The sequence below is a fragment of the Triturus cristatus genome, chromosome 3_1 (assembly GCF_964204655.1).
Source record: "Triturus cristatus chromosome 3_1, aTriCri1.1, whole genome shotgun sequence".
Classification (NCBI taxonomy): Eukaryota; Metazoa; Chordata; class Amphibia; order Caudata; family Salamandridae; genus Triturus; species Triturus cristatus.
The window spans coordinates 392,640,524-392,667,708 of record NC_140583.1 but is presented as its reverse complement, the minus strand read 5'-3'; the positions used below and the strand labels follow the sequence as shown (position 1 = coordinate 392,667,708).

Sequence of the window (27,185 nt, the reverse complement as noted above, 5' to 3'; positions counted from 1 at the left end):
GAATGATTGAGGCATGTGAATCTATGAAAAATACCCCAATACTGGATAACAATAACAATAGCAAGATGATGGATAATGAACTCCTATAAGAAGCATGTATTGCTGAACTTTTGTGGACTTTATTTCGAGGTTTAGAGGCACCTGCTTTCCGATTCCTTCTCAAAACAAGTACAGGGTAGACTTACTGGGGAGGGACTTTGAAGGCAGATTGTCCGAAAACATTTAACTGACATTTAAACAAACTAAATTAGAAATAGTAAGTAACAAGCATTTGCAATGCTATAGGTGTCGCATTTGTTAAAGTTAGAGCTGTTGACTTTGAAAATTAAGTTTTTTACTTTTTTTATTTTATTTGCAGTGTCATAAATATATTTGCATAGCGCAATTGCTATTGGTATAAAAAAGCAAAAGTAAAAAACATTGTCCTTTTTAACGCCAACAGCTGTAACTTTAAGAAATGCGAGAACTATTGCATTGCAAATGCTTGTAGAAAGCTACTGATAGGAAGAAGAGAACAGGAGCAAGCTTAATGTGTAAGGTAAAAGGAGGGGAGAGGGTTATAAGAGAATGAGAGAAAGGCGGCTAGGGAAAAGAACGACGGGTAAAGAAAATAGTGAGGAATAAAGACAAGGGAAGATAGAAGATAAGCATAGAGACACTCTGAGACAGACACAGAGATAGACACAAAAAGAGACAGACTAGGACCAAAAAAAGGCAGAGCTTCCACAATGTCCACTAAGAGAGGGACGAGAGACACTCTGAGAAAGAGACATTTACAAAAAGAGACAGGCAAGCGCCTAGAAAAAGACAGAGTTGCCACAAATTCCCTAAGGGAGTGACAAGAGACACCCTGAGACAGACACAACAAGCTGCACCCAGGCCACCAGCTACGAGCCAAGAAAAGACTGAGCCCCTGATCCCCTCCCACATAGGTGTAATGCCCACCCCTGTCGCCCTCTCCCACTACAAGAACACCCCTCAACTCCCATCGCCTACACGATGAGAGGAGGGTGTCACCAGCGAACTCGCAAGTGACGGGAGCACAGTATAGGGGTGCACCCACGACGAGGGCTCTGAAATAAAAGAGGGCACACACACGTGTGTGTGACATCAACGGAGACAACACGAGCCCTAAAAACACGAGGAAGGCTCAGAAATAACAAGGTGCGCCCTACTGTCGACCTGCATATTCTAATCTCTACTGCACAACACATGCTCTGCTGCCCTCAGCTCTGCAGTAAAGCTGGAAACCTCCACCCTTCTCATAGCCATTCCATGAGAGGGGGGACCTGACAAACTTTGACTATCCCATTAATCCTGCGGGCCATTCCTGTCCTTCCAACAGGTTGTAAAGAGGGGATGGCGGCTGTCCAGAGCTAAGCAAATCCTAAATAAAAGGAAAGAGACACGCACAGAAAATACACACGCACAGTAACACAGGACACACAGTAACACAGCACACACACACAGAAACTTACAGAAACCGACTAGCACAGTGACAGAATCACATGCGCGCACATACAAACACACACACAAACGTATGACCAGAAAACACAGATAAACAGAAACATAATACACACATGCACATACAGACATTTGTATAGTGAAACTCACAGAAACAGGGCGGCACCGTGACAGGCTTACATACGCGCACACCACACACATAGGTACTCACAGACAAGCACATACAGGCATTCAGAGTTACACACACACACATATGCATATATACTCACATAGATACACACGGACACACATACAGGAAAGAACACACAATAACAATACTGAGGTGAAAAGCTAAGAAACTGCGAAACAACAACATCTTGATCACAACCGGACATAATAATGACAAACATTTATCACAAGTACAGTAGCCTTACAATAGACTTTATAAAGTGTTTCTGACTGTACCACAGCCCACCTGACATCTCCTAAACCAGCCCACGTGAGAACCTTACAGAATCCGTCTGAAATCCCCTACATAGAAGGTGCCTCCGCACCAAACATTGGCCAGGTGGGCGGGGGGCGTGGGGGGAGGCGGCAAAGGAGGGGGCATGCAGATTTACTTCTGACTTTAATCCGGACCCGTCCCCACACGCTGATTTACAGTTCGGGGGGCACTCTTCTGTGGCAAATGATCCCCGCTTAATTTGGCAGCGATGAGGTGGGCTGGTGGCTCTAAAACGCTCATCAACTTTTAATTGCTGCTATTTTAAATAACGAATATTAAGGGACGCTGGGGTTCATAAAAGTGCAAATAATTACAAATGTTTACTTAATTTCCCCCCTTTTCATCTGTCGGTCCTTCTGGCAACATAAGATTTTCGCTCAGAGGCAGAAGGCATTGTGGCGCTTGCATACCTGTTGGATGCGAAATGTATTAAGCTCCATGGAAATGGGACATGGACGCTGGGACAAGAAGCCATGGTCGGTGGGACAGGGAGATAGGGACACTGGGACAGGTAGATATGGACACTGGGGCAGAAAGACACGGACACTGGGGCAGGAAGACACGGACACTGGGGCAAGAAGACACGGACACTGGGGCAGGAAGACACAGGCACTGCGAGAACGAGAAAAAAAAGTGCTCACATGCTTTTTCATGTAGCAATGTCTGCCTAAAGAGGGAGGCGTGTAGGAGCAAACTGCAAGCAGCGCTAGAGGGAAAGGTAGTTTGATTTAGGGGGCGGGGTCCAAGGGTTATTTTTACTTTTATATTTTTTTGATTGTGTTACGGAACCCCGATCAGAGCCACATTTTGTGTAGAGTTCAAAGGTGAACTTTACTCTGACTTCCATAACTCGAAAGCACTGCGGGACTAGACCTCGTTGTAGAGAGTTTGTGAGTTTAGTACGCGGGCTCGTTTTTGAAACCCACGAAAAAGATACCCCAGTAGTGAAGAGCAGCCCCTACCTTTTAGCATAAGAGGAAGCTCTCTCCCTCGGCATCCTTTAGCCGCCGACGGTTGCCTTCCCTTGTCCTGAACACATCCAGGTAGCCCCAGCCCGCCTTCCCCTTTCGGGTACACCGCATAAATACCCCAGCGAGCGTCCTGGGCTTGCAAAGTCCGTCTCCTCGAGTCTCCTCTGAGAGCAGATCTTGAACATGGCACTATGCCCGAGGCAAAGAGCAGGGGAGAAGGAGCCTTGCGCTGCCCGCTGCCCTCCTCCACAACACCATGGGGGTGGGGGGAATGAATAACACCAGAGGAGGGGGGGAGCTGTGCATAACTCCCCCCCTGCGGACAACAGGGGGGACATTAAAACAAGTGCGGCTGAGATCTGAACATTACAAAGAAAGAGCGCGGTGTCCCTGAAGCGGACACCGCGCTCCAATTCAAAGTAAAAATAAGTAAATAAACGGAGCGCGGTGCCCGCTTCAGGGAAACTGCTCTCCGAATCAAAGTAAGTAAATAAACGGAGCGTGTTGTCCCTGAAGCGGGCGCAGCGCTCAGAAATAAAGTGAACATGCCCTCTAAAAATAATAAAAATGCAAGGCACATTAAAACAAGCGTGCCGAGGTGGCCCCACTCAAAATAACAAAGAACAAGAAGCCCGTGAGTGGTGCGCGCGCACGCCACAGCAAGACTGACATGTGGTTTCAATTATCGTGCCCGTGTCTGGGCACGATAATTTAAACTACATGACAGCCGGTGCGCGTAATGGACACCAATAGGCCGTGGGCGGAGCAATGCGCCCGCCTTTGGCCTATTGCGTGCTCTCATTTTAAAAAACACGCACGCAAAGCCCAATAGCGTGCCACAAAAGGAAAAGCACACGCTTGTGCGTGTGCCATTCCTAGGTCAGCTTCTGAAACCCCAATTTTACCTACTAAATGTCTCGCGCTGTATCAAAACTTGCTAATAAAAGTCAGGACAGGGTGTTAAGGAAGACAAAGGTAGAAAATCAGAAAATGAGAAGGATGGGCAGTAGAATATGAGAAGAGGGCTGTGACAGCAGAGTAAAAAAATAAGAAAAGGGGTGAGTGATGGGTGTTGGATAAGGAGGCACATTCACATTTTAAAAGGAGAAAACAAAAACAAAGTTCTGCAAGGCAGGCATTTTGTTAAGAAAGGATGGATCTAAGAAAACCAACCTTCCATTGGTTCGGAGTCAGATCTGAGTCATCAGGGGTGGCACTCACTAAGATGCCATAGAATCATCTTTACCCACTAAAAGGGCCACATGTGTAGATGGAAGCAGCATATACATACCTTAATAACTTGTTTTATGCCATTGATGGTTGTATTCATTAAGGATTTCAGCCTGTCAGCCTCATTCAGGAGATCTGCATATCTCACACACATGAACAAGATGTGAGCTGGCAAGCCAGGGATCATATTCACTACAACGCCTCGTGGTTTTAAATCTGTCTCAAGGAATAAAAGTCTAATTAAAAATGAAAACGTATCCCCAAAACAAATTTGTATACATATATCCACATAAAAAAAAATCCATAAACTATGCACTTACATTACACAAGAGTTTACCTAACATTGGCCAAGTGTTTTATAGTTCAAAACATTGTTCCTGGGACCCTTTAAAAAAAAAACATGGGCCATGTCTGTTAAAACCCCAAAGTCTGTTACAACTTACAAACACACGTTCTGTTTCAACATGCTGTTGCCTGCCTCAGTCTCAGTTTACAAGCAACTGGGAGAATGGTTAATTATACCGTTATTAGTTTAATATAACATGTTCAACAGTAGTTGTTTAATGTTTTATCAAGTAACAAGTAAACACATACAACGTATAAGACCATGCAATAGATAAAGGAAACAACAAATGTAAGGTGAAACAATACAAAACAAGATAGCCAGAGAAGCAGAGCAAGGTGCTTTTCTGTTTATTTTTGTCTTTCTTAGGTCTGCTGGTAACCAGTTAAGATACGACGTGGCAGCTCACCAGGTTCACAGACGGCAGGTCTATCCGACTGAAAAGCGGACGAGTGGGCGTAGCTAAGTCACACTCGCCATGCACTTTGCACCTGTCCCCTCGTGACTTCATAGAACACCGCTCTTTTAAATTGTACACGCAAGATTATATCCTGCATGTTCTGTGTCTGTAACAAAAGATTTTAGACAGAATTTCCAACTAACAGTCACCTACATAGTCATGCTTCTAAATGTTGGTACTCCAAGGCCCAAATTAGAGCGCAACAGATTCAGAGTCACTGCATGACAATCTTCCAGGGTCACTTCACTGCTGGGTGACATGGCCGTCTGTCCTAGTCTAAGTTGTAACTGCACACTTGAGGGGCTATTTATGAGAATGTCACGCAGTGCAGTGCAGCGCAGCGCAGCAAGTCACCATGCTGCGCTGCGTGACAGGAAAAGAGCAGGAATGTGCAGTAGTTAAGGCAATACAATGCATTCCTTCCTTTTCTCCAGTACTTGCTCCCCTTTGGCAGCCTAGTTCCAAAGCAGGCACCCTTGCACATTGGTGCAAGGATGCCTGCGTTGCAAGCAGAATAGATTTTTTGCAAGAAGGAGCATCTTCCTGCATATAAACAATCCTGTGCGCCTCATCTGAAAATGTGTATCTTTTTGGCACATTCCCAGGTTTACCAGTTCTGGTAAATCTAGGAATGCGTCAAAACCATGGGAATTATGTGGGAACACCAACGCAACGCCCATGGAACACCTTCCCAGGGTAGGGTAAGGCAACGCAGCGATTTGTGCTGCGATGCCTTACTCCAGGTTTATGGAGCCTTTCAGGGCAACGCAAAGTGTCCTTGTGTGGCTTTAAAATCACATGTAAGGCTTACGTTGCTCTTGTACCAATTGCATGGTGCAAGAGCGACACAAACCGGACCCTTAGTTACTTTTTACTCTCTAGAAATTCTACAGGTGGGTAGGTTTCCTGTGGAGTTTGACACAGAAGCTCTAAAGACCAGAACTGCTGATATTCCAGCAGACCTACAGGATATTCCAAAGGATGTAGATCAAGAAATTGGAAGAAGGCACTTGGCTCTTCTAAATGTGGGCAGTGATTACTACTCCAAAGCTTCCTGCTTCCAGAGGAAGATATGCTGCCTCTTAGTTGAGGGGTATTTTGCCCCTCATCGAAGGCTTAATCACTTTTCAGGAGGGAAGCTCAGAAGAACATAATTATTACTGCTAATGCTTCCAGGAAGCAAACAGCAGGTTTTTTTCTACAATTACCATTCCACTATATTCAGCAAAAATTTACATTGTCCATTGAATTATATGTTTGACGGATAACACACAAACAGTGAATGGACATTGTAATAATTATGCAACCCAATGCGTGAAAAAAGGACTTTAATAACAAAGGGACCTAGCTAGTCACTGCTCTTCACTGAAGGGTCATGCTACTCTGATCATTTAGCATGACTCCCTTTTTTGCAGTAAGCCCCCAGCCTGCAGCCTACATTTTTCTGATGAATCAAAATGTCCAAAGCCAGAAAGGTCACTGTACCAGAGGGAAAGATGTGATAGTCCATCAAGAGGCATCAATTGCCGGAACATCTTCTCGAACTAAATGCACAATTATCACAGCCCATCTGAAGCTAGCATTAAATAGGTCTCTCTGTTCATACTTTATCAATCATCACCCATTCCGTCATCCTTTGAACTCTACATTTGTCCTGCTTTCGGTTAAAGGTAATGCTCTCTCTAAACCTAGGACGGTGCTCTACAAATGCCCACATACATTTAAATGCACGAAATAAACAAGTCCTTTTAGTGCCTTTATAGTGTTTAGAATTTTGACAGGGCCTAATATTCATTCTCATTACCTCTGGGGCACGGCTATTAAACTGATACACTGCTCTATCATGCAGTGAGCATCAGATCATATAGTCTTAAAATATACACATACATGTGTCTGGTGCCAGGTCCAGTTTCTTTTTCTGAGGGCGCAGCCTTGGGATTGTTGCTGCTTTTTAACTATCATATTAGAATATGTGTCATTTCAAACTGTAGGAGAAGGACAGCATCAGCAAGATTTCCTTAACCCGAGTGATGTCGTGCATTGGAGAACCCAATGTCTGGCACTCATTGCAGTTCACAGAATACGCCATCTCTCACATTGCATACGCCTCCCTCCCTGTGAGACATAAACAGTATCCATGGTTGAAAAACTGGTCCATTTGCAATAGGGCAAAGATTGCACACTTTATTGAAGGCGTCTCACTGAGACAGTTTGAGTAATGCATATTTCTCAAGATCTCCTTAACTGGAATATTCATATATTTATGAATGCAAAGTGAATTAATTTATTAGAAGAAAAGCAGGTCGAGATAGGCATTGTAATATTATTAATGCAGTTGCTGTTCCCCATGTGTTCAAATTATTATGATGTTTTAAATATTTTCAGCTGGATTTAATCTACATCTCTTTGGCAAGGAGAGTCAATGATCAGGAGTTTCTCAAAGGACTGCTAGCACCACAAAACAGCTAAGGAGGTCCCCTGTAAACATCAGCCTGAGTCCCGTAGGAGATGCCTGAATAGTGACCCCAAGTCAAGGCAGTGCTCCCATCAAGATCCTCTTACCAATAAACAAAACATTTCTGTTCACAGAAACCCCAAAGTATTCTTAAGGAAGCGAAGAGCATCCCAAGCACCAGTTTTCCAGTCCCAAATCTTATATTAAAGATGCAACTCAAACACATAGATCTCTCTAGTTGCGTCAAATGAAAATATGTTCTGCACCTGAGCTCATCACATGGAAAACAAGCATTGGGATAGCCAATAGGTCTCGCCTTCACGACCTTTTAATTATTTAGCCATGCAGCACATTATCCTGCATGCTTAACATCTACTGTTCTTTAACGTGGAAACATTGACACTGATAGGCACATTATAGCAACTAATTAAGTATTTTAGTGTTATTTTGGTACAACTGGTAGTCTGAACTCAGATATCTGGTGGAGGTCCCATGCACAATAAAGAAGAAAGATGTACACGCAGGGGAGCAAGAGCAACAGCTGTGGTGAAACGCTGCTGGTTATGCTATAAGAGTGGCAATGTCCTACTTGTTGGTATTGATAACACCACTTTTACACCAGCGAACAGAACCCTCTCTGACGTCACAAGTCTCCTAAGAATACTGTACAAATAAATTCACATCTCTCAGACTTTGATGCATTTAAAAATGGATGCAGTTACAAGACTAAAGCATTCTGATGACCCGCTGCATTAACTACAAATCACACCTCAGCAGGCCAGCAGAATAAGTCAAGGCAACACCAGACTGCTAGTTAAGAAATACCGGGGGGGGGGGGGGGCGGGAGGGGAAACAAACAAAAAAAAACACAGCAGCAAGCACGCGTTAATATTTGAGAACATGCCACTGCATATTAGGCTCACCAGACGATGCGTGCAGTTCATAAAAGAGCTAACGACAGCATATTTTCAAAGAGCACTTCGGTCGTTATCCATGTTCTCATCTCCAAAAGTTCTTGCGGTCCTACACAGGTAAAATGCCACATTTTCCCTGCCCACCTGATGAAGGAGTGAACTAAATGTGTTTATAAAGCATGCAATTACGTTGGAAAAATGTGTCCTGATTGTACACAATCTTGAACCTGTTCCCTAACTTCCTATTTATGCAACAAACTCTCCTGCAACCAAGGTATGTTTGTCGAGTTTTGATTCCTCCTATAACTGACGTTTAAGTCTCTGGCACTTCAATCCCAACAAGGTCTTGCTTTTATAAGCGTACATACCCTGCCGTCTATCGGGGACCTGCTGTGCATGTCGAAAACAGTCCTTAAAAACACCATCAGACAAGGACAGCACGAGTCACTCCAAACAACTGACCTTCTCAGGGTATCACGATATCATCACGCAGAGTACTTGTTGGTATCATATCTCTTGCCTAGGCAGTACTATATTGACTCTCACTTGATAGCCAGAACTAGACAAAACTACTTACGCCTTTTATTCATTCCTCTCAAGCAGTTTGAGAGCTCCTGGAATTTTGAAGATTGTGTAATAATTTTGATGAAACCTTATATATCTGCCTAGGCCCTAGTGACATTTGGAACATGTATTTATCATCATGTTTTAGAGAGTTTTCATTACAAAAAGTAGGCGAAACAATAAGGGCGGGCTTTATGGCTTTATCTTCTTAAGCTTGCATATTTATGATGTTGCGAAGTTTTAACTATTTCATCTTGTGTGGCTTGACTGTATAGACAGCTCATTGTATTAGATATCTGCTTTTATTCTTTGTATTTATTTTAAATCTACACAATAAACGTAATGACTTCCCATTCATTCCTTTGGGCCTCTAGGCCCATAGGAATGAATGAAATCGCTATTTTTTGCTATTGCCTTAATTGCGAATGCAGTTAGGGAGTCGCAATTTGCAAGTTGCTATCAAGGAATAGGTAGAATTCGCAATTTTGTTTTGCTATTCCTAGAAAATTAAGGAAGAAGGCTATTAAGGAATGCCTTTCCATTCAGTCCTATGGGCCTTTAGGCCCATAGTAATGAATGGGAAGTCATTCGCAATTTGAAGGGTGCTAGGGGGCCAAAAGGCCACCCTGCTGCACCCCCAAAATTGGCATGTGTGCACATGTGGCGCACACATATGCCCTAAGGGCATTTGTGTGTGCTACATGGTCCCTAATTATAAAAACGCAATTTGTGAATGCAACATGCATCGCATTTAGGGAATCGCAATTTGCGATTCCCTAACTGCATTTGCAACTAAGGAAATCACACAAAATTGTAATTTCCTTAATTGCGAATGCCTTTGAGCTTGATGCATCGGAAATAGCCTTTTACCGGTCGCAAACGGGACGATTCTGTGAATCGGCCCATTTGTGGCTGGTAAAATGCTTGATGCATGTGCACCCTAAGTGCTTAAAAACATATAGCGCCAACTTGGGACATCTGGTTGCCCTTGACCGGGACAAAGTCAAAGTTTGAGGCCACCACAATGGAGCCCTGGTCGAATAAACTAAGTGGAAGGCCTCAGTTAAAATTTAACCTTTGCACTTAGAAACTTTTCTGGGGGATGTCTTTTCATCATCAAGCGAGGCTACTCTTCAGGCGGGATTCGAGTCAACCATGGAGGTTTGGCTCAGCGCAAGGTCTTGATGAAATCCTGTAGGGCTTGAGGTCTGGAGCTTTCAGCTGACGAACCTGAAATCCAGGCCGAGATGCGGTTCGGCATCGGCAGCCTGACTCTCTTTAATGGGTCGGTCACCTTACGGAGCTTTTTCCACAAGTTGTTCCAAACTTCTCCAAGCTTCTGGAATGTCTTATGTCAGAAATGGGATTTCTGGTTGGCTAAGGCTTGCGCCAAAGCCAGGCAGAAACCACCACTCTAGTCAGGGCAAGGGAGTTACACGCCAAAGATAACCCCTGCTCACCCCCTTGGTAGCTTGGCACGAGCAGTCAGGCTTATCCCGGAGGCAATGTGTAAAGCGTTTGCGCACTCACACAGCAACAACCCCCCAGGCACACCACAAAAGGAACTCCACACAAGGTTATATATAAAAATAGCCTTTGTATTATAATAAATACATTAGATCATAATCACATAATATATACTGTGCCAATTGGCACTGGGAAGTCTCTACAGGGGATTATATACACCCGACAGGGCCAATTGGGCCACTGTCAGAATAATAAATAAATGTAGAGCACAACCAGTAACTACTGGTAAAAGTTAGGAACACACTATGCAATAATAATCACATTAGGCATAAAACAAATTAGGCCTAAAAATCTTAGCATAACCATATTATGCACAAACCTCATAACCATAAACATCATTAGAGGCATATATCAGGGCATAAAGGCATTGCGCAGTAGATATCACAGTTAGGCATACACACAGTGTGCCCCAAGCGGGGGCACAACACATTAAAACTGTCCTCAGGCCAACTGGCCTCTCACAGGGCTCCAATGCCCTATGTCCAACAGTGTCAGGGCTGGCTGCGCATGCAGCAAAAGAAGAGTGCACAAGAGTTTAAGCCTAAACGTGGCAACTGCCCACTACTTTCTGGGCAGCTGTAAAATCCCAAGAATGGGCACGGGCACTTCGTACCCTCAGGAATCCACCCTGGGGCTCTCTAAACAATTATGCACAACGTTGTAGCTGCCCGATGCCAGGCGGGGCAGCTGTAGAAGAATGTGAGCCCCTACCCTGGGACTCAAGCAGAACAATGGCCCAGAGGAAAAGAATGGGTCTGGCACCACTGCGCCTACTGAACGCCCACTGGGGGCTCTTATTAACACAATTATGGCCCCCGTCATTGGAGCGGCCCGCTCCCTTTGCGGGACCGCTCAGGCGCTGTGCCTTCACTGGCACTAACACAGGGCGCCAAGAAATGCCCCCAAGCCCCACGGGGACTTCGTCACACAAATGCAGCCTCGGACTCCTCTGGCCGCACCCACAGGCACCGACAAGGTGCCTCGCCTCCAGAGGCAGCCCCCACTCACTGGACTGAAGCGGGGACTCCCCCCTGGCGCTGCTGCTAGTGCGTGCACTGTTCGTTGGAGCCCTCTTCACTGGGGCTCTCTGGCGGCTGTAGGCGGTACGCGGGGCTTTCCTCACCACATGGGAGCCCTGCTTCGATTCCCGCTCCATGCTGCCTGTCTCCCCTTGCCCGTTCCTTCTTCCTGGGTCTGGGATGGGGAGCCCTCGAGGACAAGACGGCTTCCCCAGGCTTCTTCACGGCGTCTTCACGGGCACACGCAGGAGCGGGTAGGCTCCCGTCTGCTTCCTAAGCCCCACCCATGTCTCCTCCGAGGCTGCCTGACTTCCTGGGTTTCCCGGGTTGCGGCGGCGCTTCTCTGCTGTCTCGGGCTGCGGCGGTGATGCGGGGTGGGCACCCGCCCTTAAGTAACACAAGAAGCGGGGTGGGCACCCGCCAACGAGCACCGCAATGCGGGGTGGGCACCCGCTTTTAGAAATCAATCCCACAGGCGGCAACAACGCGGGGTTGGCACCCGCTATTAATTACCTTTAGATGATGCAATAACAAGGGGTGGGCTCCTGCCGGCAGCACACACAAATGCGGGGTGGGCTCCCGCTTCGATAAGGAGCTCAGGGGGGAATCTCACACGCTGGGATTCCCTCGCAGCCTCGCGCTGCAGCAGGACTTGCTCCTCTCCCCTTAGCCGACCCAAATGCAGCGCTCACGAGGCGCTGGGCCATAAAAGTCCTCCAAAAGGCGGAAAATAAGAGAGTCCTTGGTGCTGGGGAGACCCCAGCAAAACGCAGCCAGGCAGGCCAGCACGCAGGGACCCCCAGGAAGCAGCAGCTGGGTCCCGCAGCGGTTCCTGCTGGCAGAGTGTCCTTCCAAAGTAAGAACACGCACACACACTTTCATGGGGTCACAGCCCCTATATTTATATCACATCTCCCTTTGTCTGTAAGCACAGGGCTGGGGAAAAAACAGATGCAACTGGTTTGGGGAGCTTTGGAGCACTTTGTTGTGCTCAGCTCCTCTTCCCTTTGTCAGGTGGGGGCTAGGTGCTCAGACGCACCACAGGGGGCGGATGCAGCATTGTGGAGGGAAGGCACAGTCCTATTCAGGTCCCAGGTGCAACTCCTCTCTCCCATCTAGATGCAGATCTCTCTATTCACCACTGGGCCGACTCACCCTGGCTCCTGGAATTCCCCACCCCATCCAACGCCTGTCAATCAAAAGAAAGACATGCACTCCACATCAGGCAGGCAGGAAAAATAGCACACAGAAATGCCAACTTCTAGAAGTGGCACATCTCCACAAGTCACAATAAATCTGTGCACACCATTGTGCAGCATTTATTCTCATGAGTTCGCACATACTAAACTCAACCCTGCACTCCTCTCACACCAGGAATTACCATGGACACACATATCCCCCATTCATTCCTATGGGAGGACAGGCCAATCTCACCACACGCACTCAGAGTGCGCACACACTTTACACTGGGCCACAGTGCTAAAGTGCGCAGAGGCCAAAAACAACTAATATTAAGCCACATTAAAAGGCAAAAAGTTTAGGGGTGACCCTGCCAAAAGGGCCAAGTCCAACATCTTCCTGAAGTTACACTTGAGGGGTCAAATTGAACAAAACACACATCCAAGGGTCTAGAAGCTCTGAGATGGTCCTTGGAAGTTTGGGACTACAATTCCCACCATGCACCTGGCCAAATCCTTAAAAGTACACTGGACGCACTCCAGGCTGGGGATTTTTTTGTGGAGTTGGTGCAGGTGAGCTCTGATAAGCTGCTGCTTTCAGGGAGTCTTCTCCTTTTTGAAGCAGGGCAAAGTCCTCAGGGCTGTAACTACAAATGTACAGCAGGAGCAGTACTTCAGAGTACAATCCTTTAGGGTGCAGACCAGGCTTCCAGCAGAGCAGTCCTTCTCCCTGTAGTTTCAGGCAGTAGAACTGTGTGGCTATGCAGCGCTCACAGACTTATCCAATTTTCGGGGGTAACAAGTAGGGGGGCACCCCTGACCAATGGGGTACAGGGTGCCACCCACACGCATGACAGCTTCCCACAAAGTATAGCATATTCTTGTCCCACAAAGCACTGCACTTTAAAATTCAAGATGGAGAATTCTCCTCTTTGGGAGTAAGACCTGGCTAAGCCAACTCACTGGTGTGGCTCATTTCCCTTAACACTCCCCCCCCCCCCCCCACCGACCTCCTGCAAATTCCATTCCTGGAGCTCCCATCTGGCTGGGGGTACGGGAAGAGAGGGTAGGCCTGGCTGGCATTCCTTACTGTCCTGTTCTCCTTGAAGCCTAGTTTGTGTACCCAGGCCCCTTCCTAGCCTGTTCTCTTCAGCTTCCCCCACCAGATAACGTCTGTCTATATGATCTTTCAGCTAGAAGGCTGGATTTTGGCTCACAGAAAATAACTTTCTATAACTGTTTTCTGTATTGGCTATGATAAATTCAATGGTGGCAAGTTGTAGGATTTATCATTACCAATCGTTTAAGTCCTTAAAATATTGTTGTAGCTCACTCCAGTCAATAGTTACACTGTATTACAGTATTCCCATGTTAGCCTAAGGAGCTAAAAGGCCACAATGGGGAAAAACAAAATGGGTAATTTTTCCCTCAGCACGGCATATAAAACATATTTTAAATGTTTCTGCTTATTTTTACATAGTACCCTACCCTTGGGGCACTTTTGATAGCCCTTCGGGGGGATTTATATGTAATAATGAAGTAGTTTAATACTTTGGAAGTACCAGATCAAAATGTACCTTAAATCCAAAGTCGAATTTGCATATAATTGTAGTTGAAAAGCAGCTTGCAAAGTAGGGATGACTTTTAAAAATGGCAGCAGGCAATATAGCAGTGCACAGATAAGTGCCTCAAAGCTGCTGGGCCTCTAAACCTACATGCCCTGCCATATACTAGGGACCTACAGGTATGTTGTCAGTGTCAATTGTAATTACACCTAATTACCACATACATTTTTAACAGAGTCAGTTATCACTAGTACCAGTAAAAAACAAATATGGGGGTAATCAGGGCAAAAAGGATGACTTTCTCGCAGACTGGATGGTGAAAATGCCTTGTTTGGGCAAGCAGCTTCTAACATGTTGCACCCAAAATGCTCAAAATGATAAATAAAAAAACCAACTATTCAGTTGCTCACAGGAATTGGAAAATGAAAAGAATGTCAAGCATTACTTACATCATATGAATCTTTCTACATTTTGATCTGGTGAACCTCAAGGTTTATCCCTTAGCCCTACTATCTTCAACGTATACATGATACCTCTGGTCAACATCGTCAGGAGCCACAGACTACTTCAACGGAGACGACCCCCAAGTCATTCTCTCCCTGACCATGACCATCAAAGACAGGTTACAAAGATGCATGAAAGATGTGGCCATCTGGATGAACAAAAACTGTCTCAAACTCAACACAGACAGGACAGAAGTACTCATCTTTAGGAAAGGAAAGGACAACCTCTGGAACAATGAACCCAACCAAGCTGGGCCCAACCCCCAAACCCACCAAACATGCCTGTAATCTTGACATCCCAGATATGCAAGAAAAAGCAGGTCAGCGCCATCTCCTTTGCTTGCTTCCTCACCCTCCGAATGCTCAGGAAGGTCTTCAGATTGCTCCCACCTAGTACCAGGCAAACTGTCACGCAAGCTCTCGGCACCAACAGACTCGACTATGGCAACTCTCTCTATGTAATAATCACCATCCAACTCCCGAGGAAACTCCAGACCATCCAGAACATAGCAGCCAGTCTCATTCTCAACCACCCCAGACAGATGCACATCACCCCTCACCTCAGGAAAATCAGTTGCCTACCAGTCACAAAGAGATGCCAGTTCAAGAAGCTCACCCACGTTTACAAGGCACTACACAACGAAGGACCTCAACTAATGAGTAAATTACCACCAACCGACCAGGGTACTCTGTTCCGGATTCCTCTACCCAGCAGCTACACAACGCTTACACCGGGCAAACTGCAGAGGACGCTTCTTCTCCCACCTAGCCGCTAAGACCTGGAACTCCCTCCCCCTGCACCTCAGAGCCTCACCGTCACTCCAGCAGTTTAGGAAGGACCTCAAGACCTGGATGTTCAACCAATAGGAACTGCCAGCGTGATCCTGCAGCAGGATCACAGAGCGCCTCGAGACTCTCACGGGTGAAGCAACCACCCTCTACAAATCCTGATTGATTGATTGAAAGAAAATATTTCCTGACATTAGCAGATTATGTATAAGGTAATAGTTCTATGACAAATACTTGTTATTCCATTTGTTGCAGCAGTGTTGTGACCCTCGCGGCGGAGTAGTTGCGCTTTATAAACCCGTGATGATTAATTGATTGAAGTCACACAATTTAAGTAAACCAGACTCTGGGAAAAATGTTGGATTTCAGCTCTGTTTACATCTGATTAGTTAAATCTGAATGAAGAAGTAGTTTATTTGCATACATAATAGCACTTATATTGGCAGATCTCTGTATTTTTATCCCGAGTTACTGACCCCGTAACAAAATGAACAGAAAACCCACCATGAAAAAAATACTGAAACAGTAATTCTTCACAAGACGTGAAATTTTATATAAGCAGGCTAGGTTTTAACATGAGGCCATCAACTATTTTATCTTCAATATTGGACATGCATACTAGTATGTTTTGTGTCCCTGCACATGTGGAGACAGGCAAATTTAGTCGCTTTGCGACTAGCAATTTGCGCCTCACAAAATGAAATGTACAAAAGTGTCACAGACACTGTTAGCGATTCCTAATGGGGTCCCAAATTGCCTGCATCATTAATATTCATGATGCAGGTGCTATTTGCGACCTCATTGGGAATGGCTAGCACTCCCAGGGATGGTGGCCTGCTGGGGTCAGCAGACCACCATGTCTGTGACTGCTTTTTAAATAAAGCAGTTTTTTTTTGTTAAATGCATCCCATCCCTGGGACCACTGCCTGCTCTTAAAAAATATTTTTGTTGTCCAACAAAATGGGGAAGGGGTCCGCTGTGGACCCCTTCCTGTTTGCCAGTGGCTTACCACCTACTTGAGGTAGGTGGTAAACTGCGAGTGTATTGCGACCGCAAATACGGTTGCAAAACAATCATACATTGCAGTTAGACTCGCTATTAGGAAGGGCCGCCCTTAGCACGTCCCTTCCTAATAGCGAGTCACAAACCATATTTTTCAAGTCTGTAATAGGTTACCAACTCGCAAAATAGAGTTTGTACATGGGGCAGACCAATTTTGCGGTCGCAAAAGGGCAGAATTCTTGTTTGCGACCACAAACAATTTGTCGTACATCTGCCCCCAATGTGGCTTATCATATATTCATTGTTGTTACCACCCGAGAGAGCCAAACTAGTATGCAAATTAGAATTCGGAAAGAAAACTTCAAAGTTCATAAGTTCAATATCTTTAGGGCAAACAGAAGACAGGTGCTAACAAAGTCTAGTTCATAAATATAGACACTCATCTAGGCAAGTGGTCTATAAATAAAATAAATAAAAGCCACTCTACTGTAGGAAGTGGAGAATCAAACATAAGTCGATGTGGGGCGTGGCTTGGCGTCCGGTGAACATGGAGGCGTCCGGGTGAAGCTCCGCGACGCGACTTGGCGGTCCCGCGCTTCACGGCTGTCGTTTCCAAAGTGATGAGGTGCGGTGATCATCGGAAGGTCTGGTGAGCGCCCTGTGTCCCTCTCTGGTCCCATAACAACATGAAAATGCAGCAAATGCGGTATGCGACTCATTTTCTGTGAGACGCGATATCGCGGCAGCGGCCCACATTTTGAATTTTGTATGCTCAATGGTGCTTCTCTCGTATGAGGCGTTTTTTGCCCAAAATTATTCAGGCACTTCTCTTGCCCATATGCCTTGATTTTTGCTTCGTTCTGCTATGCCACAAGACCTGACTGAGCTGTTATAAGCTCATATTTCACTGCACTCACTTTACCAGACAAGCAATTTCCTCAGTGGCCATTTCGTGATTTCACAGGCTCTCTATTTCACTGGGATTGATTGACAGTATATTCTTTTCCACACTCTCGTCCTCCTCACCAATACTTGGGCAAAATGCTTGTTTTTTTCATTTCCTGGGGATTCATTGCCTCATAGTGGAGTTTTACTACCATAAAGCAACTGTTGGAGCATTACCTTGACAAGCATATTTTTTGTCTTCTACCAGTCTTTTATGCAGATTCTTCACTCTCACTCTACGGCAACTGGTCTCAATTGCCTTTGATTTGACGTGAGGCAGTTTTATGACCTATAGGCAGATTGAAAGGTGCACTTTCTAAGCAACAAAACCCAAAACACATCTTCATCAAGAATTCAAGAATTTTTACTACATTTTCCAGATGGGAAGACTCTCTGTTATATTCGTCCCAAACTAATTTGACAAACATGGATCTCCCTGCGCATCCCCCTGGCAAATCTGTTACTAAACGTCTGAAACAACATCCGCCCTCTCTTCCTAAATCAACGTCACCTGTTTCTATGGAGTTACTGCTGGAAGAAATCAGAGCCCTTCGACCCTTTATGGAGGAAACTAATACCAAGTTACAAATTCTTGCAGACAACTGGTCTCAACTTGACACAAGAGTCACCGCAGTTGAACAGAATATATCCTCCTTCAGTGCGACTGTCTCTCAGCTCCAATCTCAGGTCTCTGTGCTTCAACGACAGCTCGAGGACCTTGAAAATCACAATAGGAGGAATAATCTGCGTATTTACGGCCTGGCGGAAGGAATTGAGGGGTCTGGTCCTCTCGCCTTTTTTAAATCTTTCCTTCCCAAATTGTTGCATCTGGCTGACGGTATGGCTCTCAACATACAACGAGCTCATAGATTGGGCAGACCTTCTTCAAGTTCCTCACCTGTGCAATGGCCTAGAGGCGTTATTTTATTCTTTCTGGAATATACCGATCTGCTAAAGGTTTTGTCAGCGGTCAGATCCTCTCAACGTATTACTTGGTCTGGTTCAATCTTATTTTTCGTGCAGGATTAAGCTAAAGTCACTGCCAACAGGCGCAAGGCGTTTCTTGATATGAGACCAGTTTTGAGATCGATGGGTGCCCGCTACGGTCTTTTCCATCCTTGCCTCTTTAAAGTTACTTACAACAACAGAACAACATCCTATGACGATCCTGTACGACTACAGAGCTTCATTAACTCTTGTAGACCGAGTGCTATGGATTCTGCAGGACCCTCATCTTCGAATATTACTTAATTCTTAATATCTGCTGCATTTGCTATTTGTTCTACTCTTTGGTTACACGATTGTTTAACTTCTCCTGTCTTATTATGCATTGCATATCTGTTTTCTAAGCGCATTATTTGTTAGTTTCATAGTTTTTTGTTCCTTTTATTTGTATGCGTTTTATAATACTTCATAACCTAGAAAATCTTGTTGTTTGAACTCGCATTTATTGCATGTTTGCTCGTTGGTTATGTTTTTCATGGCTTCATGTGTTCATAGTATGTTCCTATTTGTTGTCTCACTTCTTGTTTTTCTCCGCCTTCACAGATCCTTCATCTTTATGGCGTGGTTCCCCCTGGTCCTCCGTTGACTGAACCCGGATGCCCCGTCTGTTCAATGTGGTTCCATCCACCCCCTCGTGTTATTTCCATGACTCTTCTATGTGTAGGTACGTTCCTCCTATACATCTCCTTCTTACTTTCAACTTTTCCATTTTTTCTTTTTTCTCCTTATCTATATACTTTCATTACTCTTTTTTATGGGTGTTGTCAACATTTTTCTTCTGTGCTTCTCATGTCGTCTTGTTCTCCTGTTTTTTCGTTTTTCCTTCATCTATTTAATCGGTTCCTTCAGTATAGTACAGTTGTCTTTGACCTTTATTTTTGGTCTTTGCTTTTAGATTTACTTACCATTCTCTATTCTCTTTTTGAATCAATTATCTTTTTTATTCTTATTTCTTCTCATGTTCTTTATTGTTGCCATAATGACTTGGACTCTTGTTTTTTATTCTTTGATCATTTTTTGTCTAATAATTTATGTCATTGAAATTAATAACATGGAATGTTAGGGGATAAAATTCTCCCATTAAAAGCCAAAGAGTTCTGACTCACTTGGCCAGATTAGATGCGATATTGCATTTTTGCAAGAAACGCATCTCTCGGATGTTGAATCCTTAAAATTAAAAAAAGGTTGGGTGGGTGAAGTTTTTTACTCTCCAGGTGATGGTAGACGTAATGGAGTAATGATACTCTGCCGTAAATCCCTTTTGTCTAGACTTGTGTCCCAAGAATCAGATACTGATGGTAGATTGTTGAATGTTAAACTTTCATTAAAGGGTGTTCTAGTCTCTCTTCTTAATGTTTATGCCTCCACCTGTGGAGATCTCTCCTTCTGGCCCAAATTAGCTAAGCAAATTTCTCATTGCATGGAAGATAACTTCATTCTGGCTGGTGATTGTAATCAGATTTTTGATCCATTTATAGATAGAAATTCCAATGTCTCCTTTGTGCCTAATAAATCCCATAAGTCCTTTGTTCACACTGTTACTCAACATAAACTCCTTGATGCTTGGCGTCTTTGTAACCTGACTACTAGAGAGTATACTTTTTACCCTTCTCATCACACCCAATCAAGAATTTATTATATATTTGTCTCTCATACCATCTCGCAAACTCTCACTCTTGCAGAGATTGGTCCCATTTTATTATCAGACCATGCCCCTGTTTCTATGGGCTTGGACATTTTACCTACATTTACAGGTTCTAGAAGGTGGCGTTTCAATAATGCTCTCCTCTTAGATCCAAAATTTACTGCCTCCTTCATTACATTTCTTGACAAATGTTTTAAGATAAATCAGACTCATTCAATGCCTTTCTCAACTGTATGGGATGTTTTCCAAGCTTCTGCGAGAGATTTTGTAATAGGGTTTGTGGCCAAGAAATGTAAAAGTGCCTGTAAATTTACTGAGGACCTCATACAGGATATTAAGAGACTGGAGCACTCTTATTATACTTCTCACTTGAAAGATTATTTGACAGCTCTCATTAATGCCAAATTGCAATTTAATAAGAAGTCTACTGATGATGCATCATTGTACTTGTTAAAATCTAGTGCAAAATTTTATGGGGGTAAAAACAAAGCGGGGGAAATATTGGCCAATTAATTAAAAGTCAGACATAACAAATTAAACATTGAATCAATATATGATGAACAATCAAATTTAAAATTCAAGGATGTAGAAATTTTAGACGAATTCTCTTCCTTTTGTAAATCCTTATACAGCTCAGAAACGCAACCCACTGATTCTTCCTTGTCACAATTTCTCTCTAACATCTCAACAAACCCTTCCAGACATGTCCTCCTTGGAGTTAGAATTATCACAACAAGAATTATCAGAGGCCCTTCAACACCTTAAAAAAGACAAAGCACCGGGACCGGATGGCTTTACAGTCGAGTTTTATCTCCACTTCTCTAAACGTCTAATGCTCAAACTCTACTTCCTAATACATTCTTTTAATTTATTAGGTAGTTCCTCGGGCTCCTTCTCTGAAGCACACATCTGCCTCATTCCTAAAGAAGGCAAAGACTTTAAATACTGTAAAAATTATAGGCCTATATCCCTGGTTAATATTGATTATAAAATCTTCTCTACAGCTTTAGCTATACGGCTAGACTCTTACCTACCGGATCTGTTGGGAAAAGAACAATCTGGATTTGTTAAAGGTTGATTTATCACTGACAACTCACGACTTCTCTTTAATGTTTTGTCTAAATCCTCCCACTCAAAGCAACCACTTGCGGCGATAGCATTGGAAGCCGAAAAAGCATTTGATAGGGTTGAGTGGACCTACTTATTTTATGCTCTCAATTGGTTTGGTTTTGGTCCTAAATTTACTTCCCTGATTTCCCTTCTTTATTCTAATCCCCACGCAGCAGTATGCGCCAATGGTTACATTTCTCCATTCTTTGATTTAGGTAGAGGAGTGCGTCAAGGCTGCCCCCTTCCCTCTTCCTTTTCAATTTGACTTTGGAAGCTTTTCTTTCTAAATTAAGGTCAAAATACCAATGATATGGGTTTCAGACGTCAAATTCCCATATTTAACTCGCAACCTATGCGGATGATATTCTGCTTCTTATGTCACAACCAAATGACTCAATCCCTTCCTTTTTAGCAGAAGTGTGAGCCTATTCTAATATTCCTGGCTACAAACTTTAATAATGATAAATGCGAGATTTTACCTCTAACTAAGTTCACTTTTAAGGCTGACTTTAGTGCTTCTAATTTTACATGGAAACCTGACCACATTAAAAATCTAGGATTATATGTTGCCCCTACAATTTCGGACACGGTTGCACTCTGCATGAATAAATGCTCTCAAAAAATTTCAGATCTATCCACTAAAGTGCATCCCTTATACTTATCCTGGCGGGGTCGTTTGGATACCATAAAGATAATGTTGTCACCCATAATCCTTTATATCATTTCTAATATTCCAGTCCCTATACCTGCAAAAAATTTGAAGAGGATTAATTCAATCCTCTCTTCTTTCCAATGGAATAATAGGAAATCTCGAATGTCTCTATCTAAATTAACTCGGCCAAAGACAGAAGGGGGAGTTAATTTCCCCGATTTTCAGACATATCAGAAAGCATTCCTCTTACGTCAGGCTTCTCTATGGCTGTTGGATTCCACAGAGGACTGTCCTCTTTGGACTACAATTGAGCGTCTCTTCCTGTCCCCCTTTTCCTTTTCTGAGTACCTTTCCTTTTCACGCAAACCACAGACTTTATCCACTCCCATAATTAAACTGACCTCCAAACTTCTGGAATCTGTTTCTCTCTCTACTCATAATGCTATAGATTCCTTCCTTAACTCAACAAGCTGGCATAACAGAAGTCTGCTCATTCGCAATAAATCATTCTATTGGAGGTCTTGGAGACAAAAAGGATTAGTTTGGATCCATCAACTATTCTCACAATCGGACTTTTTACCCTTTGCTTCACTTAGTCAATTATTCAATATGCCTGCCTCATTTATTCATAAATACAATTTACTTAAAAAAGCAGTGATGGATACATATAATCAAATTTCTGCTACGCCCTCTATTCTTACCAATCCAAACTCCACCTCACAACTTTACATAATGTTAAAAACCATACCCAAAGCTTTCACGATATACAGTTATCTACAAAACAAAGACTTTATTAGGCATAAATCCAGAATAGAAGAGGCATGGGAAAAGGATTTTATGATAGTGTGGAAATGTGGATTTTCCTGATCAGTTATGTCCCCTATCTTGGACCCCAACGGTTCTATATGCATGTTACAAGTACATGTATGTTCCCTCCAGTTCCAGTTTCTAAGACGCAAACATATGTGTGTCTACCGTCAACATGTTCTCTGTCAGATCCGCCATCAATGGGCTGGATATTAGATTCCTAAGTATGAAAGGCCACCGACTTTATATGGCTAAGTTACTTCATTTTTACAGTTCAGGCAAGTAGGCCCGATTCTGTCCTCAAAGCCTTTCCCTGCTCTCTGTCTCTGACAGCTTCAGCTTGAGCTCGCATCTGTATCCATGAACTTTGTCCTACTCCCTGTGCAGCTAACGGTGCCTGCCTCGGCCAGTTTTCGCCTGTCTGCCAAGAAGTTGTATTTCACCTTCGAATTATCTATTTTGCTCTCCAGCCGATGCATTCCTGTCCAGTGATTTAGGTAAACATTTCCTTTAGCTCACAAGCAAAGGACTCAGCCTTTCCGTCCTCCTGCAAGTGATTCATAGCCCTGTTGCCATGGAAAGTTTTCTATCCCTCGCATCTCATATAGACACTTAGACGCTTGTACACGCACACAGTCAGTATAGAATAGATTCTGTCCGAGAGTCCCTTCCTTGTGGATAACATAGTTCTTTAAACATAGGATGTTAGATATGATTTGGGATTAGGATGACTTGACCCCAGACTTCTCGTCTCCACATGTAGAGCTAAATGTCAAGTCCCCTTCACCCCCTAGTTGCACGTCAATTACACGTCATGCTGCCGCGCGCGCATCTATGCCAAGTATTATCTTATAGATCCACCTATGTCTGATAATTCTAACCAATCATGTTTCTTTTATTCCTTATTACGCCTAGTTTCGATTATGTCACTGTCACGTCATTTTTCTTATCAAATGTTACGCCTTCTACATTCGTTTCATTGTAATGCACTTATTATAAAAATACATGTCTGTTAATGAATTATTGTACTTCACTTCCTGAACCTTCGTGGTGACGGAACCTGAGGGCCGCGACTCGAGTCGGCCATTTTGAATGGAATAAAGCCCATTAGAAAACCTCTTATACCACGGATTCTGCCTCTTGTTATTTTGAGCTATTTACTTTAATTTAAGATTCCGCATGAAATTCAGTCCGGTAATATTTATTTTATTTACCACATAATGGCGCCCGAATAGGGACACTTTCTCATCTCACGCGCCGGCGGTGCGTTGCAGGCCCGGTCTCCTGCCACAGCTGGACGGACCATAAACGCGTACCAGCAGGATTTCCTGTAAGCTCCCTCCGGCCAAGCAGGGGCGACTGAGGCTGCGATCAACCCAGACGAGGCGGTGAGAAGTGCGAAGTATCCCGACCAGAGCCTAGCTGAGAGAGCAAGATCCGAGGTATACAGAGGCCCACCAGGTTTTCCGAAATCCCGACGTGCAGAGGGTCCGATGTCCGCAGTTATCGAGTCCTGTCCATTCTCTGAGGCCTTCCGTTTCAAGGAGCTACTCGGTGAGTACCATCGCCGGGGAGGCGTGTTGACGCGCACATAGGTTGTGCCGGTCAAGACGGATTTGGGTACACAAATCCGGTCTGCACTGTTTAGCAGTGTATATGTACTGTTTAGCAGTATATCAAGTATTCCGAAGTATTCAGTTATTGTCAAGAATTCAGCGTGGTGATTAGTTAAGCAGACTGTCATCATTGTCGATCATTGTTATAATGTTTAATGTTTAATGTTTAAAGTATTCAGAAAATGTCTTGCATATTGTGGTATGAATGACTGTTCATTGTTCACTGTTCATTATTGTGTTTCTCGTATTAAGTAAGTTCAAGAGTAAGTATCAGATCAGTTGTCAATATGCCGCTCTTCTCGAAGTTAAGACAGATTACTACCAGAAAAGGGGTGCTTGAAGAAGCAGTTCCTATTCCTCCTAGAGACACTCCAGGACATTTTATGTACCATAAACATGGCTTAGATGCCATATTATTTCTTGATCTATGGGTAGATTATACCAAAGGATTACCGGAAAGTCAAAGGTGGCCCATAGCGGGAACCTGGGATGCAGAGTGCATCATGAAAGTGGAGGAAGAGTTATGGAAAAGAAAGGTCAGACAGTCACAGAAAGACGCTGTTGAGTTATGGCGTAAAGAATCTCATAGACGAACAGAAAAAGCACGTAGACAAGAAGAGAGGAGTAAAGAAAGTTCAAATAAAGTTCAAGAAAATCTATTAATTGAGGAAGGTATCCGAGTGAAATCAGAACAAGTAAATAGGCAAAGGAATGCTCTTATAAATGGTATGTATCCCCTTCTAGCCGAAGGACTGCCTAAGGCTGTTACGGAGGTGCCAAAAGACTTGCCACCCCCATTATTTCCAATTAAGGTACATCCAAAGGGGCTTCCCAGAACCGCAGAAGATGTTTTTCTTTCCTCATATCTAGACGATGCAGCTCCCGAGTATGCTAACGCCACACCACATAGACCGTCTGGCGGAGGGGTTCAACGTCAGGATCAGGTATCTGTCCCCGTGCAACAGCAAGTCCCGATACAAGCTTCGGCAAGCACATCTGTTTCCGCATCTGTCTCCGCAGTCGACTCTACAGGGGTATCGACACCCATAGTTGCTGTGTCACGTTCAACGAATCCATTCACACCCGACGCCCCAGATGGGGCCACGGGAGGTGCTAGCAGTACTTTCACACCACCTAGAATAAATAAACTTGTTTTTCAAGAGTCAGCGCATTCACGTACACCTAAATTCGTAAATGAACGTACGCTTAAGGAACTCCTTGTAAATTGTAGATATGACCCAGTGGTTGGTAAAGAGGACGAAATGGTCCTGGCATCATTACGTATCAGGCGAGCCGCAGAGTATTTAGCAAGGTTACCAGGAATGACTACGCATCTAGATAACATATATCATTTTGTTCAAACAGGACGAGATTCAGGATGTATTAACAGAGCTATGGAATTCCAGAAAGTAGAGATACAGGGGGAACTGTTACGTTTCCTCATAAACTGTGTGATCAGAAATCAAGATCGTCCGGGGGTAGACCCGAATGCAATGCTTATTCTTACAAGATGGAGTCAGAATATATCAGAAGGGAGACACGATAAGCAAAATTGTATAATAGCCATGTGCCGAAAAATACGTAAAGAAATAGAGCGTATTCATGAAGGAAGATTGGGGTGCAATCACAGCCTGTAAACAAAAGCAAGATGAAGACACAAGCGATTATTATGCTCGATTTGAAAAATGTTTTGGTATAAATAGTGGTATAAAAGCAAGTAGTGACTCATATCCACATTTATTTGTGACAAAATTAGTGGAAAATGCATTGCCTCCAGTGAAGAATAGAATATTGAAATTCGAGAGTACCTGGCAAAGTAACACTCCGTCGCAAATGCTACAAATGTTACAGTATCATCACAATAGAATTAGGGATGAACAAGAACACGAGCATAGACGCATGAAGGATACAAAAATGAAAATGCTAGTTTCTCAGACAGTACCAGCAGATGGTCACAAAAAGGGTGTGACACATTCTGGTGATTCTGCAGTTCCTGTAAAAGGAACCTGCAATTACTGTAAACAACTAGGCCATTATGTACATGATTGTCAAGTCCTGAAACGTAATATAGCTACAGGTATTGCAAAAGAGAGACCACGATTAGTTAGACAAGATCAGAATGAACAAGGAGCTATGCAGCATGGACAGTCCATGCCAGTTCAGCAACAGTCTATGCCAGCCTCACAGCAACCCATACAGTTTGTGCCAGCTGCACCACCGTTGCCTGCTACTGCCACACAAACCACAACACAACAAATGTATCAGACTGCACAGTATGAATACCCTGAGTATCAGCGTTACGCATGAACCAGCCTAGAGAGGGAAGTTGACTTACCGCTTATCGAGATTCCGGTAGATCAAGAAGGACCTTATGTACATAGTGAATTATTAGGTCAAGATAGAAAATTCTTACTCGATACAGGGGCAAGTCGAACAACCATAAAACGTAGTGAAGTTCCAGGGGCACCCCTCTCAGGCTCTCAAAATGTTTCCCTTGGTTTTTCAGGAAAACCTATTGTTAATGAAGTATCACAGCCTCTACCACTTACGATAGGACCTTTGACACGAACTACAGATTTATTGCTTACTAAATCATGCCCAGAAAATCTGTTAGGAATTAAAACTCTGAAAGCACTAGGAGCCATAATATGTTGTTCTCCGGAAGGAGTAAGGTTGTTTTTGCGTGATTTTAAAGGTCACTATGTGTCTAGAGACATGGATCCCCGACTACAGACTTTACCAGTACATCTATGGGCACAAGGCCCTACGGATGTTGGCTGCATGAACATTACACCCTATCGAGTTACATTGAAAGCAGGAGTGGTACTACCACGAATGCGACAATACAAGTTACCGCATGATGCTGTAGTGGCTTTGTTGAAAATCATTGATGAGCTAATTGCCCAGGGAGTAGTTGTAGAAACAGACTCCAATGTA

The 27,185-nt window shown here is 43.9% G+C and overlaps 1 protein-coding gene across 2 annotated transcripts in view; it reads right to left on the bottom strand.

The window, feature by feature from the left end:
* The window catches only part of MYO5C (myosin VC), a 1,024,918-nt gene that overhangs the window by 162,758 nt on the left and 834,975 nt on the right, over positions 1-27,185 (bottom strand). For both annotated transcript variants that reach the window (XM_085644174.1, XM_085644175.1), the window contains exon 35: positions 4,211-4,365. In XM_085644174.1, coding sequence (XP_085500300.1) covers positions 4,211-4,365 — 155 coding nt within the window. The remainder of the gene's footprint in view (positions 1-4,210; positions 4,366-27,185) is intronic.